General features: G+C 41.7%; 1 protein-coding gene across 2 annotated transcripts in view; it reads left to right on the top strand.

Moving 5' to 3' along the window:
* The window catches only part of PCSK1 (proprotein convertase subtilisin/kexin type 1), a 30280-nt gene extending 13206 nt beyond the window's left edge, over positions 1-17074 (top strand). The window contains exons 7-15 of one of the 2 annotated variants that reach the window (XR_014556078.1): positions 2338-2510; positions 7243-7455; positions 9123-9223; positions 10156-10389; positions 11318-11475; positions 14173-14306; positions 14786-14947; positions 16021-16738; positions 16962-17074. Coding sequence is in view for 1 of the 2 variants with exons in the window: in XM_083702310.1 (XP_083558436.1) it covers positions 2338-2510; positions 7243-7455; positions 9123-9223; positions 10156-10389; positions 11318-11475; positions 14173-14306; positions 14786-14947; positions 16021-16380 (1535 nt within the window). In the remaining variant the exon portion in view is untranslated. Of the gene's footprint in view, positions 1-2337; positions 2511-7242; positions 7456-9122; positions 9224-10155; positions 10390-11317; positions 11476-14172; positions 14307-14785; positions 14948-16020 lie in introns of both variants that reach the window. The other variant, XM_083702310.1, reaches the window with a different exon arrangement.
* The last annotated feature ends 721 nt before the right edge of the window (positions 17075-17795 follow it).

A 17795-nucleotide genomic window follows, 5' to 3' on the forward strand; every position in this document is an offset into this window, starting at 1 on the left:
GGTCATTGCTCTATTTTATTTTAACAGAAAATAATATATTCACTTAACCCTCATGTTTTTTCTGCCTGTGCACCTGTGCAAGAATTAGGCTGCTAATATGCGCTTCTTCCTATCTCCCTTTAAAATGGGCTAAAATTCAGTTGTGAGGCTATACAATGCACTTTCACAAATGTGGAAGGGGCCATGTAAATGCTTCTCTGCACAGCCAAGAACTCGGCTCCTATGCCAAAGAGGAAAGGTCACAGTTAGGACTCCCAGTACCAGGCACAACTTGAAAGAAAAAGATCTTGTTCTAATGGAAAATAATAGGTTTTCTAATGGAAAATGCTTCTCTAATGATTCTGAAAGTGGCTTACTAATGGGAAAATTGGTGGAAATACTATTTTTAAAAAAACAAACCGTTGTGGATGTTTAAAAGATACAAAAAAGAAAAAATAGTAGTCAGTCTAGTAATGTTAAATAAATATAAAAATGAAAATAATAATAATAAACAAATCTAGGTATGTTTTCCAAAACTCCTAAGTGCCATTTGTTCATGTCTAAGTGAAAGAGTAATATGGAAATAGATAGGGGCTTGTTTATGTTTTGCTTTTTAAATCTGAGAATGACAGGCATGTAGTTCAAATGCCTTGTCAAGAGTAATGTAGCCTGCAAAGTAAAAGATTTATTTTTTTTCTACACAGCTTTTCTCACAGTGTCATCAATCAAATTTCCCAATTACCTTGGTGGTGTCCAGGTCATTTGCTTGTCTTATACTCAAATTGTATGCTAATGTTGTACAGCCCCTTTTTACCCACCCATCCGAATTTTAGAAATCTCGATTAACAGAGGATTCTGAAGCAGTACTAAAGGGGGCAGAAACATTGCTCTTTTTACACACACACACACACACACACACACACACACACACACACACATATATATATATATATATATATGCTTTCGTAGATTTTCACGGGTACAGGAATGCAGGTTTTGGTGTCCTCGGGTGTCTTCCCGTGTAAAAGTTGGGGTGTCTAGGCGACGTTTCGACGAGGTCTCACTTTTACACGGGAAGACACCCGAGGACACCAAAACCTGCATTCCTGTACCCGTGAAAATCTACGAAAGCAAATATCTTACCTCTACGGGGAGGAAACCTTCCAGCTGCCTGAAGATGACGAGTGAGACCTCGTCGAAACGTCGCCTAGACACCCCAACTTTTACACGGGAAGACACCCGAGGACACCAAAACCTGCATATATATATATATATATATATATATATATATATATATATATATATGAAAATGGGACATCTGTAAGTGGAACAGACAACTGTGCTGGCTGCTGTCACATTTGAATTCCTGAGTTAACAGCCTTCTCTCCTGCCTTGCAAGCTATCAATCATGCTACATTCCAATCTGACTTCATCAACCTGCTTCACACCTTTCTAACATCCTAAATGAAGCAACTGCCTCTCAAGACAGAACTGGCCCAGTCATCAGAATGTGAGGCTGCTGATGAAAATGGTAGGAATAGCGTGTCCCTATTTTCAGTGAAGAAATGTTGGAGAGTATGGAATTGAATCTCCTGCGTCAAATAAAGTCCTGGATCGGTCTTCCCCAACCTGGTGCCCCCTGGAAGTTTTGGACCACAACTCCCAGTAGCCCATGTCAATTGTATTTTAGTTTGTTTCCCCCCCCCAAAAAAAAAAAATTTTCATTTTATAACACAACTAAACAACACAAACAGAAAAACAGACAATACAAACAATTCTTGTCTTATCCTTATTTTTTCTAAACATTGCTAGGTGAGCTTCCCCAAGTCCCCCCATCTGAGTTTCATTTTACCTCATCTTTAGCAGTTTACATATATCATAATTTTTAACCATTTTTTAATCAGACTTACTTTTACCATAAAAATCTTCACATTTTATCACTTACAAATAATACTATTTTAAAATACACTATCTTCTAATTCTAACCCTGCAGCCTATATCCACTTCCAAAGCTATTCTAGGATTTAAATATTAACATTTTTTTCAAATATTCTTTGAACTTCTTCCATTCTTCTTCCACCGTCTCTTCTCTCTGGTCTCGGAGTCTCCCAATAAGTTTTGGCAAGTTCCATATAGTCCATCATCTTCATCTGCCATTCTTCGATAGTTGGTAAATCTTGTTTCTTTCAATTCTTCGCAGTCAATTGTATTTTAAAGCCCTGGCAGCTTATATTGGATAATAATATATTTCTATTCTATAGCGACAAGAAATGTTTCATAATACTAACGTTGAGAAAGCATGAAATAACCACTAGTTTGTCTCTGTCTCTGTCCGTCTCTCTGCTTTCTCACATTAAGGCATAAGAATGCTGGACGGAATAGTCACAGACGCCATAGAAGCAAGTTCAATCGGTTTCAGCCCAGATCATGTGGATATTTATAGTGCCAGCTGGGGCCCAAATGATGATGGGAAAACTGTTGAGGGACCTGGCCGGCTGGCACAGAAGGCTTTTGAATACGGCATCAAAAAGGTGAGGCCTCTTAACCGAGAAAATCACAGTATTTTTAAGCAGTTCATACATGTCAGGGTATAGGGCCTGGGAACTTGTTTCGTTCCAAGGAGCAGTATTTATGTGACTTGTTCCCTCGTTCTGCTGTTTTAGAGATGCTGTTTTAGAAAAACTAGAAGTATTCTAGAGAAAAATTGAGCAAGAGTGGCTGAATGCTTTTACATATCCTCCAACTTTCCTCCAACATTTCTCACCATCCCTGCCCCCAACTGACCCACCTCAACTCCCTATTTTTTTGTCCACCCAGCCCCCCAGCATTTCCTATCCTAGCAGTCCTACCACTGCTAAACCAATGGGACACAACACACATGCCCTCCACCATCTTGAGAAAACCCCTTAATCCCGATTCTATTTTATCATTTTCTTTCGTAGATTTACAAAAAAAAAACAAACACACACCAATAAATAAATTGTAGAGAGGCACAAGATTACACACACAAAATATTTTTTAAAAAAATAAAAATCAAGACTCCTTGCACTTTGCTCCGCTTCTTCTTTCTTTCTAACCAGGGCAGCCCTGCCCTCTGCCTGCCCCTCAGAGCCAGGGCGGCATGTGGGGCTGGACCTTAGTGGTAGCAGCCTCATCCTGGCTTGCTCTCCAGCAGCTGCTGTGAGCTGTCCAAGGGAGGAGGCCAGCGGCAGTGGCCCTGGAGAGGCCATAGAGAGGCAACAGGATGCTCCCTCAGCCGCCACAGCCTCCGCCACTGCTGCCACTCAGGACAAACACCAGCTCATCTTCCTCCACAAGCGGTGGCAGCAGTGGTGAGGAAAATAGGGACATTCCAGGATCAAATCAGAAGCCAGGATGTCCCTGGAAAATCAGGGCACTTGGGGGGTATGCTTTTAGACTCTAGGGCTCAGCTCAAGATCTAGATAGCAGCAGCCCACGTTGTCTTTCAGCTCGTTTTCTTGACTGCCTGTTTTGCTTCCAATACTAATGGGGGTCTTGTGTGTGCAAAGAGCTGCTATAAAATATTGATGGAAACTTTCTGCTTCATGAATATTGCATTTGTCTCTCTTTTACATGCCAAGATTTTATGCATTATTTTGTAAGCCCATGGAGTAACTCAATCCAATTATAATTAAGATGGTGAGAATGCACATTGAGGGGGGAGAAATTCCGCCATGCTAGCTCTTTAGTCTAGCTAAAGATCATGCAGGCCTTTATTGGCATCTTTTTATTCATGCCTACCTATGAAATACACGTGTACCACACCAGTACTAGGAGATCAGAGGGCCCAGGGCATGGTTGGTTGCAGTGTGTTTTGTGTGTGTGTGTGTGTGTGTGTGTGTGTGTGTTGGGGAGGGGGGTGTTGCTGAGCCAAATTAACAATATCAATTTGTATGCTGTTGGATGGGATTGGTCATTAGCTTGTTGGCCTGTATATGTAATAAAGGAAAATGCTGTACATTCTGTAGGTAACGATGCTGTTTGCCTGATCCAGGAAGGAAGATCTGTTTGCATTGTACCAAAGGTGCTGAGTTCCGCATGACATGGGGGGGGGGTCATCGTGTGCATGTGATGTCACACATGCAACACACACATGTGACATCATGCTCATTGGGAGGAGGCCACAAAGCTCAATGAGGCCATTTGCCACTGAGGTTAGGTCCGGGGGGCCCCCACCATTGTGGGGAGGCCTGGCAAGGTCCTCTGCTGTTGCTGGTAGGGCCTGGCCCCTCAAGATTGGGATGCCTCAGCCCCATAGATTTGACACCTATGCCTTATACCCACATAATGGTGCCCATCTGGGCCCATTTGAACAAATAGGATGCATCTTTTGATGTCAATGGGAATACTCAGCCACGTCCTAGTAGCACTTGCGATAAATCAGCTGTCTGGGATTAGATTTGAGCAGTGCTATTTTTCTAGAAAAAGAGGTGCTTTTCTAGAAAAAGAAGTGCCTCCCTTGTTCTCTTATAATGGCAATGGTGCCCACCTGAGAGATGTCAGAACTGAGTTCCAGCGACTTCCAGCTGAAAAATAAATAGGCCTGAGTTTGACTAAGGGCCTGCGTATAAATCCATTGGAAGTTAATTGTATTTGCTTTTAATATATTGCTCCATTTTTGTAGTTTGCCTGTTGGCCCACATAGATCGCACCACAGGGAGCCCCATTTTAGCTGGCAGTAACAACTTGCATAGACATAGTTATGAAAGCGATCCATCAACAAATGTACAGAAAGCAACTTGGCTGCAAGGCAGTTTAGAAGACCAGCAGCCTTTCTAGTGCTTCACTTATCTTTTTCATAGTTATCACCTCAAGAAGGTTATCTTTAGTACTGGGAAAGGTTCCAAAACAGGCAACCAAAGTGACCAAGAAGTTGGAGCTACTCCCTATTGAATTGGTGGGGTTTTTTTATTTTTGCTTTTGCTTAGAAGGTGAAAAAGTGGATAAGGAGAAGTTTTCCTCCTTGCCTTATCCTTCTTAATTAATTGTGCCATGTCAGCCCTGGACTAGTGCATGGCCTCTGTTGTGGCCTATATGAGGGTGAGTAAACTGATTCTGAATCCTGGCAAGATGGAGGCATTGTGAGCGGGTGGCTCCTGAGTCAGGATAACTGATCAATGGCCTGCTTTGGGTGGGGATGAATTCCCCCTGAAAGAGCAGGTACATAGTCTAGGGGTGCTCTTGGATTCATCTTTGTAGCTGGAGACCCAGCACAATGTTGCATTTTATTCATCACATGTTTGCTTGTTGCTCTGACTCAGGCATGGGGAGCCTTTTTCAGCCTGAGGGCCTGAGGACAACCTTCTGGGGCCCCCATTCAAGGGTGGGTGGGTCCAAAGGCAACAGTGGGTGGTGGAACAGATTGTGAGCTTTTAGTTATATCTAAGTTATATGTAGAGTAAACCCATTGAAATTAATGGACATAAGTTAGCCACATCCATTTATCCCACCCATAGAAAATCAAAGGTTTCTGACTTTTGACAGATATGTTTGACACAGACACTTTTTCATCCAGGCAAGCAAAGAGGCATTGTCACAGTCCAATGACAAATTCTTGCCAAGCAAAGGCAGTCGGGAAGAGCATGGAGCAGGACTGGGGAGGGATGTGTTTGGGGGAGAATCCTATGGGTCAGATAAAGAGTCTTGGAGGGCCAAATTTGCCCCTGGACCTGAAGTTGCCCACCCCCACTCCAGTCAATCAAATGCATTCCTTACAAACATTACCAGCAATAATTTCTTTCTTACTACTCTTTGTCCTCTTTGGAAATTCACCCAAGCAGATTAATAGTGGACCACACTGTTCTTTATAGTGAGTGTAAGTTCATTAATTCATTTTTTTAAAAAAGACTCAACATAAACTATCTGCTGAAAGGTCACCAGTAAGCTACTACAAGATCTAGCCAATATATTTTTTTCATGCTGCTCTAGCTCTGAGTGTTTGCATTTTTATAGCTGCCTCTCACTCATCACCCAAGACTCAAAAGGCAACGGGGGCGATTGGTCCCTGACTTTAACTAATGGAGAGTCATGGATTTTGAAACAACAGGAAGGCACAGATTATATATTTTGCTATTCCACTGCCATGAAAGTATACGCCAAACATAGAACACTTGAAATGCCAATGCACTTGTGTGAATCATACACTAGTCACATGGGTAATAAATCAGCAATATTATACGTGAAATTCATGGAAATGAAAGGAATTCTTAGCATCTATTTAAGTGTTGTTTTAAAAACATATACCTGGAATCGGTGGTGTTCCCTCAGAGCAATTATTTATGTTGGTTACATTTTGTTTTTCTGTGTATATTGACTGTTTATTGTTCAATTGAGCAAATCATGAGAAATTCAGATGCAATTGCTACCACCGCCCCTATTGTAAAAAGTGGTGTTAGATACTGCTGAAGCTTTAGAAGTTGTTGTTCTACGTATCTAAGGATAATTCTGAATGTTTCTTTTTTAAAAAAAGAAATGTTCCTATACTCAGTATTGTCTTCTCTGAATGGCTGCGACTCTCCAGAGTCTCAAGCAGAGAGCTTCCTCATCACCTGCCATTTGATCTTTTTAACTAGAGATTTCAGGAACTGAAACCGAAGCCTTCTACGTGCAAACCACATTCTTTAGTATGGAGCCTCAGCCATTCATCAGCCACACAGCCATGCTATTCAACCAAGCACCCCTCATACCCCTCCATCACTAAAAACCACCTTGTCCCCCAATGTGAAGTTTTCACCGCATATTCCTCCTGCCTCATTCCCCTTAGCCTTAAGAGGTCAAACCTTTGAAAACCCCTGTGTCTCCAATCCACCGTACCGCACTAGACCACATGTGAGGGTTTCCCTAATCAAGTTATCCTTTCATTTACAAGAGAGAAACTGCATTCATTTTCAACCTTCCATGACTGACCCTTCCCACTTCAGACTGTTCTTATAGCTACTCAGTGAATGTTCATCTACTTAGTATTGTCTACTCTGTATGGCTGCAACTCTCCAGAGACCTTATAGCCATGCAGTGAATGAAGTGCTGTACTCTTGCACCAATTGCAAATTGTTATATAGTGTTATATTGTATTATTAAAAAAAAAAGGGATAACCTTTTCTCAATTGATTTATATAGCTCACTTATTGCTGATGTGTTCAGTTCAGCCTATGAAATGGCTGCAACAATGATTTTTTGTGGGAACGTACAGCATAGGAGCTTCTACCCTTGTGATAACCATGCTGTTCCTTTCATTTCCTATAGGGGCGAAAGGGGAAAGGTTCTATTTTCGTCTGGGCTTCTGGGAATGGCGGCCGCCAAGGAGACAACTGTGACTGCGATGGCTACACAGATAGCATCTACACAATCTCCATCAGCAGTGCTTCTCAACAAGGCCATTCTCCCTGGTATGCAGAGAAGTGCTCTTCAACAATGGCCACAGCATACAGCAGTGGGGATTATACTGACCAGAAAATTGTAGGTTGTTTTTACCAGATTTAACAAGCTTTCATTTTTGAGGGGAGGGGAGGAAATCGCTTGATCCATGTTTTATGTTCTAATATGCCAAGTCCTTCTGTAGTGGGATGTAGGATACTGCATTTCCCTAATGATAAGACAAAACAACCTTTCACTTAAGAGCAAAAAGTGATCTATAATTTTGTCTTCATGGTGTTGATTGCTGAAAAAAAGAATGTCATGGGTTAGAGGAGGCTCTCTCAAATCTGTCACCCTGAAGGACCAAACTGCCTCTGTATCACTTATTATTATTATTATTATTATTATTATTATTATTATTAATACCCCGCCCATCTGGCTGAGTTTCCCCAGCCACTCTGGGCGGCTCCCAATCGAGCGTTAAAAACAATACAGCATTATTAAAAACTTACCTAAACAGGGCTGCCTTCGGATGTCTTTTAAAGATAGGATAGCTGCTTATTTCCTTCACGTCTGAAGGGAGGGTGTTCCACAGGGCAGGCACCACTACTGAGAAGGCCCTCTGTCTGGTTCCCTGTAACCTCACTTCTCGCAATGAGGGAACCGCCAGAAGGCCCTCGGCGCTGGATCTCAGTGTCCGGGCAGAACAATGGGGGTGGAGACGCTCCTTCAGGTATACAGGACCGAGGCCGTTTAGGGCTTTAAAGGTCAGCACCAACACTTTGAATTGTGCTTCTTGGACGGGGAATTGGATTGAATTTGCTTTCAGTGTTTGGGTAGAAAATTTGTGGGTTTCCTGTTCCTTTCATGGCAGGGAACATCTCTGCTCATAGACCAATTGATAGATTTAATATTGCAGCGAACAGATCACCCTTCTTGTCATGTGTCTAAAACAGGTGGTAGTATGCAAACCCACTGCAACGGTATCAGAAAACCACATGGAAGTAGCAATCATATTGCTCCTATAGCATGGAAGGGTGGGGGGGGGGGGACCCTGGTCTGATTGTGAAACAGAGATGAGGGTTAAAATAACTGAAGTGTGATTGGTCAGAAATACTTCCAGTTTGGGGTTGACTTATAAAGCTAAGTAAGTGCAAATAAGAATATGCCCTGTCATTAGTTCTTCACTTCCACACATTGTACCTTTCCTTGCTGACATGTTAGGTACTTTATCTAAGTGGGAAACTTCATTTTCTAATAAATCATCTACTTCATTTTCTGAATGACCGTGTTCTGCTTCTGTTGGAGGGGAAGAACAGCATTCAGTCTCAAACTCTGTGATTTTAAAGCCAGAAAGCTGTTTATAAATTCCTAAGCCCAACATAGCAATGTGCTTTATGATTCATTTGTAAACATGGAAAGCTAACTTGTATGCTCCTTGAGATCTCAGAATAAGGCAAGTTGCTTGACTTGGACATATTTTCCTTCAGTGCAAAAAATGTTTGGATACAAAAACTAGAATTAAAATGCATGCAGCAAAGAAGAGTCTTCCAATCTCATCCACGTTATTTTATTAGCAAGAGTCAAATGTGTCCTCAGGTTGGACTCATTACAAAAATGGGAACTAGATCCAGGCTCAACAATCAGACATGATTATTGAGTTTGTTCTAAGCATAACTCATTCTGGATCCCACCCATAGGCAAGAGTGTTTTAGTGCATGGAGACAGTAAACTCAAATTCTGTAATTTATTATGTTTATCTCCTTCAGATAAGTGCTGACCTTCATAATGAATGCACTTCCACACACACTGGAACATCTGCTTCTGCTCCTTTAGCAGCAGGGATCTTTGCTCTTGCACTGGAGGCCAAGTAAGTCTTCTTAAACTCCCTTTTAGTACCCATCTCTTTCTTTCTTGTTATCATCACTGTGAAAATTATGGCAAAAACCCTCCAGCAGTTCAGGTCTTGAAAGTTAGCTGGATTGTTTTTAATCGGCTCTCACTGTTCTTCACAATGTTTAACATATAGGCTCATCTCCAGACTTAATCATGTTTAGAGTAGATCAATGGGACATACAGGTAGTCTGCAATCCTAACCCCTCTTACCTGCGAGTAAACCCCACAGAATTAAACAGGACTTTACTTCTGAGTAGACATGGTTAGAACTGTTCTGTAACTTACATCCCCCTGGTTCCAGGCATGACTAAATATGGATCCAACCCACGGTAAATATAAAAGCCACTGGCATTGACAATTATGGATTTAGATCCTAGGAATTAGACACCCTGCAAGTTTCAAGGTGGTGATCTTTCTCAGAGGCTGAATGAAAGAAGGGTGGGAGAGAAAGAACAAAGCTTTCATCCATAAATCATTATGATCTTCCTTGTTCAACCCCAAAATTGCCTTCATAAATGTTTACAGTGAAGGCTGCAGATATATATAATGGGGAATAGTATTATGACACAATACTGAATCGACTTAACAAATGTTATATAATGAAGTAGCATTGATCTTCTAACCTACTATTCCAGCCAACACAACGTAATCTCTTTCTCTATAAAAGTCCCTGCAAAAACATGGCTGGGGAACCTAGTAGGAATCTGCTGGCTGATGGAACTATGTGAAGAACAGTGGACAGCATGAAAGCCCCAGGATATTTTGCTAAGAATGCCAAAATTCATGAGCTTAGCCCCACCCACTGGAAAGAATGTGCTGAGTGTGTGGAAGAAAATTCCAGTGGATTGTGGCCAAATACCATTGGGTGAGATATTTAGAAATTGACTAGAATTTTGTTTGTGATAGTCCTAATCTAACCTGGAGAGATATGCAACATTTGGTAGTCTGGACATCTGAATTTGATCCGTTGGCCAACAATCCGGGATGGAAGAAGAATGGAGCTGGACTGATGGTGAACAGCAGATTTGGATTTGGATTGCTCAATGCCAAAGCACTGGTAGATTTGGCTGACCCTAAAACCTGGAAAGAAGTACCCGAAAAGAAAGAGTGCATTGTTAAGGACAGCAGCTTTGAACCAAGGTAAGAATTCCATTGTTAGTTAATAGCCTATGTCTACCAGAAATATTTTATCCTATTAAAGACACTTGAAAAGCCTAGAAGGTGAGTCACTGTCGCTTATCAGGAGAGAGGCAGCAGGGTGGTCAGGGTGGTGCAAACAAAAGCGGTTGCTTCCAATTGGCTCTGTCAGTGCATTTGCATTGTGATTACCTCCCTGCCACCTCATCCTGCTCCCTCCATGTAAGAAGCAATGATCCACCTGCTGAGAAGCTAGCATAGAGGGTCTGGTCCAGTCAGCAACTCACTTAAGGTAAAAAAAAACAGTGTTCCTGGTCTACTGCTTCCCTTTCATGTGCATTAGAACAAGAAGAAGGTGAAGAATTGGACAGGGACTACTATTCATTGGTAGCAAAACATCTGGCTTTGCATGTAAATGGTTCCAGGTTCAATCCAGTCAAAAGTCTTTCAGGGTAATGGATTGGCCATGGATTGCTGCTGCCAGAGAAGACAGAAATGATATCTGCTCTGTGCCACCACCACCCCAATACCAGGCTGCTTTGAAAACTTCCCCATGGTTCTCACAGGTGTATGTAGCATTGTAATCTTGGGCATTGTGGGAAATTTAGCCCATAGCTGCCTGGTACAGAGCAAGCATCAAAGATCCTTGAACCTGGCTTAGGCTCAAGTGCTGATGCTGGACCTGTGAAAGACTAGGGGTCCCCAATACAGTGGGATGAAAAAACCATTATACACATTCCTGCTCGTTCACCCAGAATTTATTTCAAAGGAGCTTTACAGGAACAATAAATGAAGCAAAATGTCCATATCTTACCTTGAGACTATTAATATCACAAGTGTAAAAAGGCAACAGAACCTCACTGAATAAATGAAGAGAATAAATTGACATTGGGGGGGAAATAACTTGATAATTTCCTTGTAACATTGCCAGGTTATTAAGATCTAGTGGTGAAGTTACCATTGAAATTCCCACAACAGCTTGTGAAGGTCAAGAAAATGCCATTAAATCCCTGGAACATGTACAATTTGAAGCAACGATTGAATATTCCCGCAGAGGTGATCTTCATGTGACCCTGACTTCTCCATCAGGTATAGGAGACAAACTACCTATTTCTGCTATGTCTAGTAATTATACCTTAGACACAACCAGTTTCTCTTTTCTTTTAGCTGTTTTGTAATGTTTTGGGAGCTGCAAAGATTAAGCATCCCTTTGGGAAGTGGCATGCTAGTATCAGCACACCAAAAAACCCTGAAATGTCAAACTAAAAATCAATGAGGGTGCTTTTAGATGGCAAAGCATAGATTTGCCAGTAGCAAGCACAACTGCATGTCAACATGCATATCTTCTAACAAACCTACCAGAACTGAGCAGGTATTTGATCCAGAGATTTTCATGGGTTTGGGGAGGGGTGAGCCAGCCACCAGAATGTTCCTGGCGCATGTTTCAAGGAGAAAACCCAAAATAATGGAAAAAGAAATGAAAGCACGAAGGAAATTAAAAAGGAAACGAAATATCTTCCCCAATCTATATACTGTGTACCTGCCTCCAGCTCCCACTTCCTGGAAAATTAATTTACTCCATGGTTTTCTTGGAGATGGCCATGATTCATGTTCCCTCTGGCAAATTAAGCAAGGGAAAAAACAATGGCTAAAGGCAGAGGTGTTGTACCTGGGCTCTTGGTAGCATCACCTTGCTGAAAGTACACATGGAACACTTTTTCAGTGATTTAAGAGGATTAAGCAAAAGGGGCGAAGAAAAGTGGAGGGAGTCAATTGAGGCAACCATCTCTTTTTTAAAACCCAGAGTACTCTGAGAATGAGGCTGCACATCATGGTCTAGCACAATCCCCATTGGGGCTTTCTCAAAGAGTAGCACCTACCGAGATGTTGCTTCTTGTTGCAGAAAGCCTCTGAAAAGGTCCGTCACCACTTTCACTAAGATGCGGGGATACCTCCTTGGCTCCACCTTAGTTAGATTGTGTACATAAATCCCTGCTAAGGCCAATAATGTAAAGTAGAGAGGTCCAGCAGTGTTAAAATTGAAATATAACTCTCCCTTATTGAGGGCATGTGGAGTTTAATCTATTTGCAACTAGCCATTGTTGTCTTAGCAACAGAACTCATCTACAACAGAGCTCTCCTATTTTATATCTTCCATTTTATAGCTTCTAGGCATTTTTAAAAAAATTCTTATTGTTTCTCATGACCAATCCTCAGGGCCCCTTCAAGCTCTCATTAAAATTAGAAGTGAGCTTTCTGGTGCTTCATCCATAAAGAAAATAATAGTGTGAGAGATCACAAAACCTGTCAATTTGCAAAATAGGGATGCCACCTCCCTTATCTACTCCTTTAGGTTGTAATCTCTAAGTTGCTTGCTCCAGAGCATGCCGATTGTCATCAGGACTACTCTCAAACAAATGTGTCGCAGAAAGCAAATTGAGAGAAGAGAAAATGATAGAGCACATGGTTTGTATACAGCAGACCCCCCTTTCAATTCCTAGCATCCCCAAGGAGGAAACCTGTTTCTGAACCTGCTGTCAATCAATTTAGAGCTGCTACCCACCAGTATACTAAGCTAGCTGGACCATTGGTATGACTTAGTATAAGGCATGTTATTATGTTCATTAAAATCAATGACAAAGGCACTGATCATAGCCCATGTACTCCCACCAATACTATATTCTGAATCTTATTCCCCAGTCATAAAATCTGAACCAATTACTGAAAAACTAAGCCAAAGCCAAGACTTTCAGGCCTTTAAGGGCCATTTCCCCTACTCATGGCAGTTTCTTTTTTCCTTTTGCCTGTGCAGTATATCAACACATTAATGGACAAGTTTTTAGTTCCATTCAACATATGCAGAACCTACAATCTTGCACAACAACTATATATTGAAGGAGAAACAGAGCCATGCTACTATCCCCATCCTTGAGTTTGTGTGTCTACCTGGCCCTACTCTTAGGCATGGGCATCTAAGCAATGGAATTCGGTGTATGTTGACTCTCCATGCATAGGATTTTACAGGAACTGGAAACCTGGGTGATCAAGACTACAGCTTCTGTGGAAACCTCTTTGCATACTGCTTAGACCTGGCTTCCACTGCTCAGATGTCCATGTCTAATGTGTTGGTTTTGGTAGTGGAGCAGGAGAAGACTTCCAGTGTCAGGGATGGTGCTGGTAGTGTGGCCCAAGTATCTCTTTCAACATGGAGCTAATGTTTAACTCGTTTTGATGAGTTTTGCAATGATGTGGAAAGCTGCAGATAATGGCAGGGATCCATGGAAGTCCTTGGAGAAACATTTGTTTCTAAACAATCACTGGAGAATCCCTATTTATGTCTTCTGACCCAAGGATCTCTGCATAACAAGCTGAGGTCCCTCCTCACATCCCACTTTATGAGCAGCTTGTCAAGCAGTGCAGCGGGCTGTTCAGTCAGAAGTTGTGGATTTTGTAAGTGACTGATCTCAATGCCTAATTTCTAAACTTCCAGGAAAGTATACAATGTATTCAGTCATTGATTTTATTTGTTCAATGTGCTGAATCATTTTGGCAGTGCATTATGATCTACAGGAACTCAGTATTCCCAAATTCACATATTACTATAGCTCTTGAGAGACAACAAGCTATTCCTTTATTCCTCAGTGAACCTAAGTGGTACAGACTATGAAACTCAAGGTCGTTCTGTGTCTCCAGAGCTGACACTGTATTTATCACTGTCTGCTAAGCCTCATCAGTTTTCCTTGTGTGACCTTATCCTGGGATTCTTATTCCTTTCCTCTAATACAGGGACCACCACAGTCTTACTAGCCGAACGGCAAAGAGATAAGTCACCCAATGGCTTTAAAGACTGGGATTTTATGTCAGTTCACACTTGGGGAGAGAATCCAACAGGCACATGGACTTTAAAAGTTGTTGATACGGTAAGCAGGGGAAGCTACTGAAGCAGTCAAATGCATGAGTGAAATGATACGAGGGGTGTAAGCCCCTTCTGGCCAGAAGCGAGGAAATATAATCAGCGCCGCAAATACCTATCACTTTAGTTTGATTGGAAATTATCGTTCAGGAGTTCAGCTGAGATAAGAAGACATCAATGTTTCTAATAAAAGATCAATGCTTTATTTTTGCACATTGTGACAGAAGCAATGATTCATGAGATAGCTTTAAAGAGCAGGCATGTATTTATTTTGAAGAAATTGGGGTACTGAGAAATAAATGCAACAGGACAATGTATGGATTTCAAAGAGTAACACAAACAGTGTGTAGAATGGTTAAAATGTTTATTCAGCCGGCCTACACACCATTTGTGTTGCACTTGGAGTCACTGCCACCACCAGTTTATTCTCCTCTCTCTCCCACCTGTACAATGTAAAAGACTAATTATTCTGCTATGACCCCTCAGTCTAGACGATTGCAAAATGAAGGAAGAATTGTGAACTGGAAGCTGATTTTGCATGGCACTTCAGCTCGACCTGAGCACATGAAGAAACCTCGCATCTACACATCATATAATACTGTCCAAAATGACAGGAGAGGTGCGGAAAAGATGACGGATTTTGTAGAGGTATCAATCTATTCTCATCATACCCATCCTTGAAGCATCCTTGTAGCATTAGAATCAAACAGGAGGAAATTTCCCTTTTAAAATGTTTTTGTCTTTCTGGAATTCCTCCATTCTTAGGTCTATGTATATCTAATTAATGTACAGAATTGACAGGCAAAAATATGTGGCAATGGCTATTATGTAGCTTAGATGGCTATAAAAGGGACTGGATAAATTCATGAAGGATGCAACAGCAACCAGTCAAAACAAAATAAAAAAATTCCTTCCAGTAGCACCTTAAAGACCAACTAAGTTAGTTCTTGGTATGAGCTTTCGTGTGCATGCACACTTCTTCAGATACACTGAAACAGAAGTCACCAGACCCTTCTATATAGTGAAAAGGTGGGGAGGGGTATTACTCAGAAGGGTGGTGGGAATGGGTGATTGGCAGATAGCTGTGATGAGCCTGTTGACAACAGCAACTGTTAGTCATGATAGCTTAATGCAACGTTTGCCAACCTGATGACCTTTAGATGTCCCTGGTGGTTCCTCTTTTGAATGGAAGTGAAGCTCAGCTTCCAACCGTGGTGGCCATCTGCCAAAACACAGTGCCCCAGGAATATATAGATATGAAATATATAGATTCCATAGATCCATAGAATGGGTTCTGTACATTTTATAGAAGCATAGACCTTGCATTTTGGGTACATTTAGATGACAGGTGGTCACCATTAATGGAAGCATTGCTGGGTCAGAGCAATGAGGGACCCTTTTCAGGCTCTTAGACAATGCCTGACCTGGCTGACCACTGGCAGCAGACCTGAACACAAATGAACTTTGATAGCTCACATCACACTGCATGGAGCATTCTGTTTTATAGCCCCTTTGCCCATAATAGCTGTGAGGAAAGCTTGAGTGTGCTGGCCCCCAGCCCATGAACAGCTGGTTGTATGAGTTCAACCGCCACAGGCAACGTTGAACTTTTGACTTGGGGTTTCCAATCTGCTCAGCGTTTGCTTTAAACATGTGGAGTTCTTTTTCCTTTTGCTAATATTCAATGGCTCCTGACATTTGGCACACAATATATATTTCAGGATCACACCACACTGGAGAACCTGAGTGGAAAAAGGAAGGTGACAGAAAATACCACTGGCAAAGATAAATTACAGGAAGTGGCCTCGTCAGATGCAATGCTCCGGCTACTGCAAAATGCCTTTCGTGACCAGATGGGTGGGAATCAAGTACCAAAAAAGGTGCTAAGTGAAAACTCAAATATTCCCTATGAACATTACTATCAAGCTCTTGAGAAACTAAATCAAGCCTCTCAGCTGAAAGACTCAGAGGAGTCTCTGTATAGTGACTATGTTGACCTTTTTTACACTAGCAAACCATACAAGCATCGGGATGACAGACTACTCCAAGCCTTGGTTGACATTCTGAAAGAAAAAGATTAAGATATACATATATAGAATAAGGCACTAGGTTGGAAACATTCACAGCCACCCCATCTTCTTAATACTCCTCATTCCAGACTGGCTCCCACTTATTCAATCTGCATCATCATCATCACTTTTATGGCTTTCCGCATGCCAACTATCTTCTTTAGGAGAAAGAGATTGGGCTGCTTGTTAGATGTGAGGAAATCACACCTTTATGAAAGCTTTCAGTAATCCTGAGAACAGGCAGCTTCCTTCGGGAATGAGACAATTTCACCAACTTGAGAAAATACTAGAGATTGAATACAGCAGGCCCTGTCCAAAAAATTATGTTACCAATCGCAGTTAGGGATATTGTTTCAAGCAAAAAATAATAGTAATAATAATAATAAATTTTATTTATATCCCGCCCTCCCCAGCCGAAGCCGGGCTCAGGGCGGCTAACAACAATAAAACAGTACAACAGTATGACACAACACAACACTCTAAAATCATTCATTATAAAATTGATTTGAATCAAACCAATGGTAACCATTGGGCCAGAGCTCCGCGAAGATTGCCGAAGGAGGGAGTCAGGCTGTGCCCTGGCCAAAAGCCAGCGATTATCTAACGTCTCCTTAATTGAAGTGAGTTCTTCAACCCATAGAGAGGTTTCCTTTCAGAAGGAATAAGGCAGTATTGTCACAAAATCCAGCCAACTCCTTTCAACCCCAAATACCCCCCCACCCTGCCCTAGTTTGGATTCACATGTAAAAACGCTCCTTCAAAAAAATTTATTCCATATAGCCAATCAGTTTCTACCGCTGTGGTTCAAGAACAGCAGTGAGGCATCTCTGATCCACATGCCTAAATATACCTGCCAGACCATTTGGGGCAAGCCACACCCACCCACCTCTATAAGTAAAAAATGTAGCTGGGCCCAAGTACTGACAATCAGCTGACTATCTACTTTGTATGTCAAATCTCTTAGCCCTGATCCACTTATTAGGAGAATCCTATACGACACCTAGACCATGCTTGAATTTACACGGATTATATAGATCCTGGGAAATGTAAATAGGATACTACCAGACCAGTCTTCTTTAATAAGGCACAGGAAGAAATGCAGATGTGAATAGCACCATGCCAAAACCTGGGCATGAGGATCAAATGAGTCCAGTTAGGCCCTTTTGCTGGTGTTAAAACTCTATAGCCCTATTAGGTGCTGAATGTGCTAATTTTACCCCCCCCCCAAATATCTAAACCCCCCCAAATTTCAAGAGACAGGCTTCCTGGGGGAAAGCCCTAATATAACCAGAGAGTACTAAATATAAATAGCAAATGCTGAATCTAACCAGATCTGGCCAGATCTGGCATTATTGTGGTGATTTTCTTGCTGTATGACACATTTGTCAACATCTAGCAGAGAGGCTCTTTTGTCAGAAATGAAAAAC

The sequence above is a fragment of the Podarcis gaigeae genome, assembly GCF_964106915.1.
Source record: "Podarcis gaigeae genome assembly, chromosome: 11".
Taxonomy (NCBI): Eukaryota; Metazoa; Chordata; class Lepidosauria; order Squamata; family Lacertidae; genus Podarcis; species Podarcis gaigeae.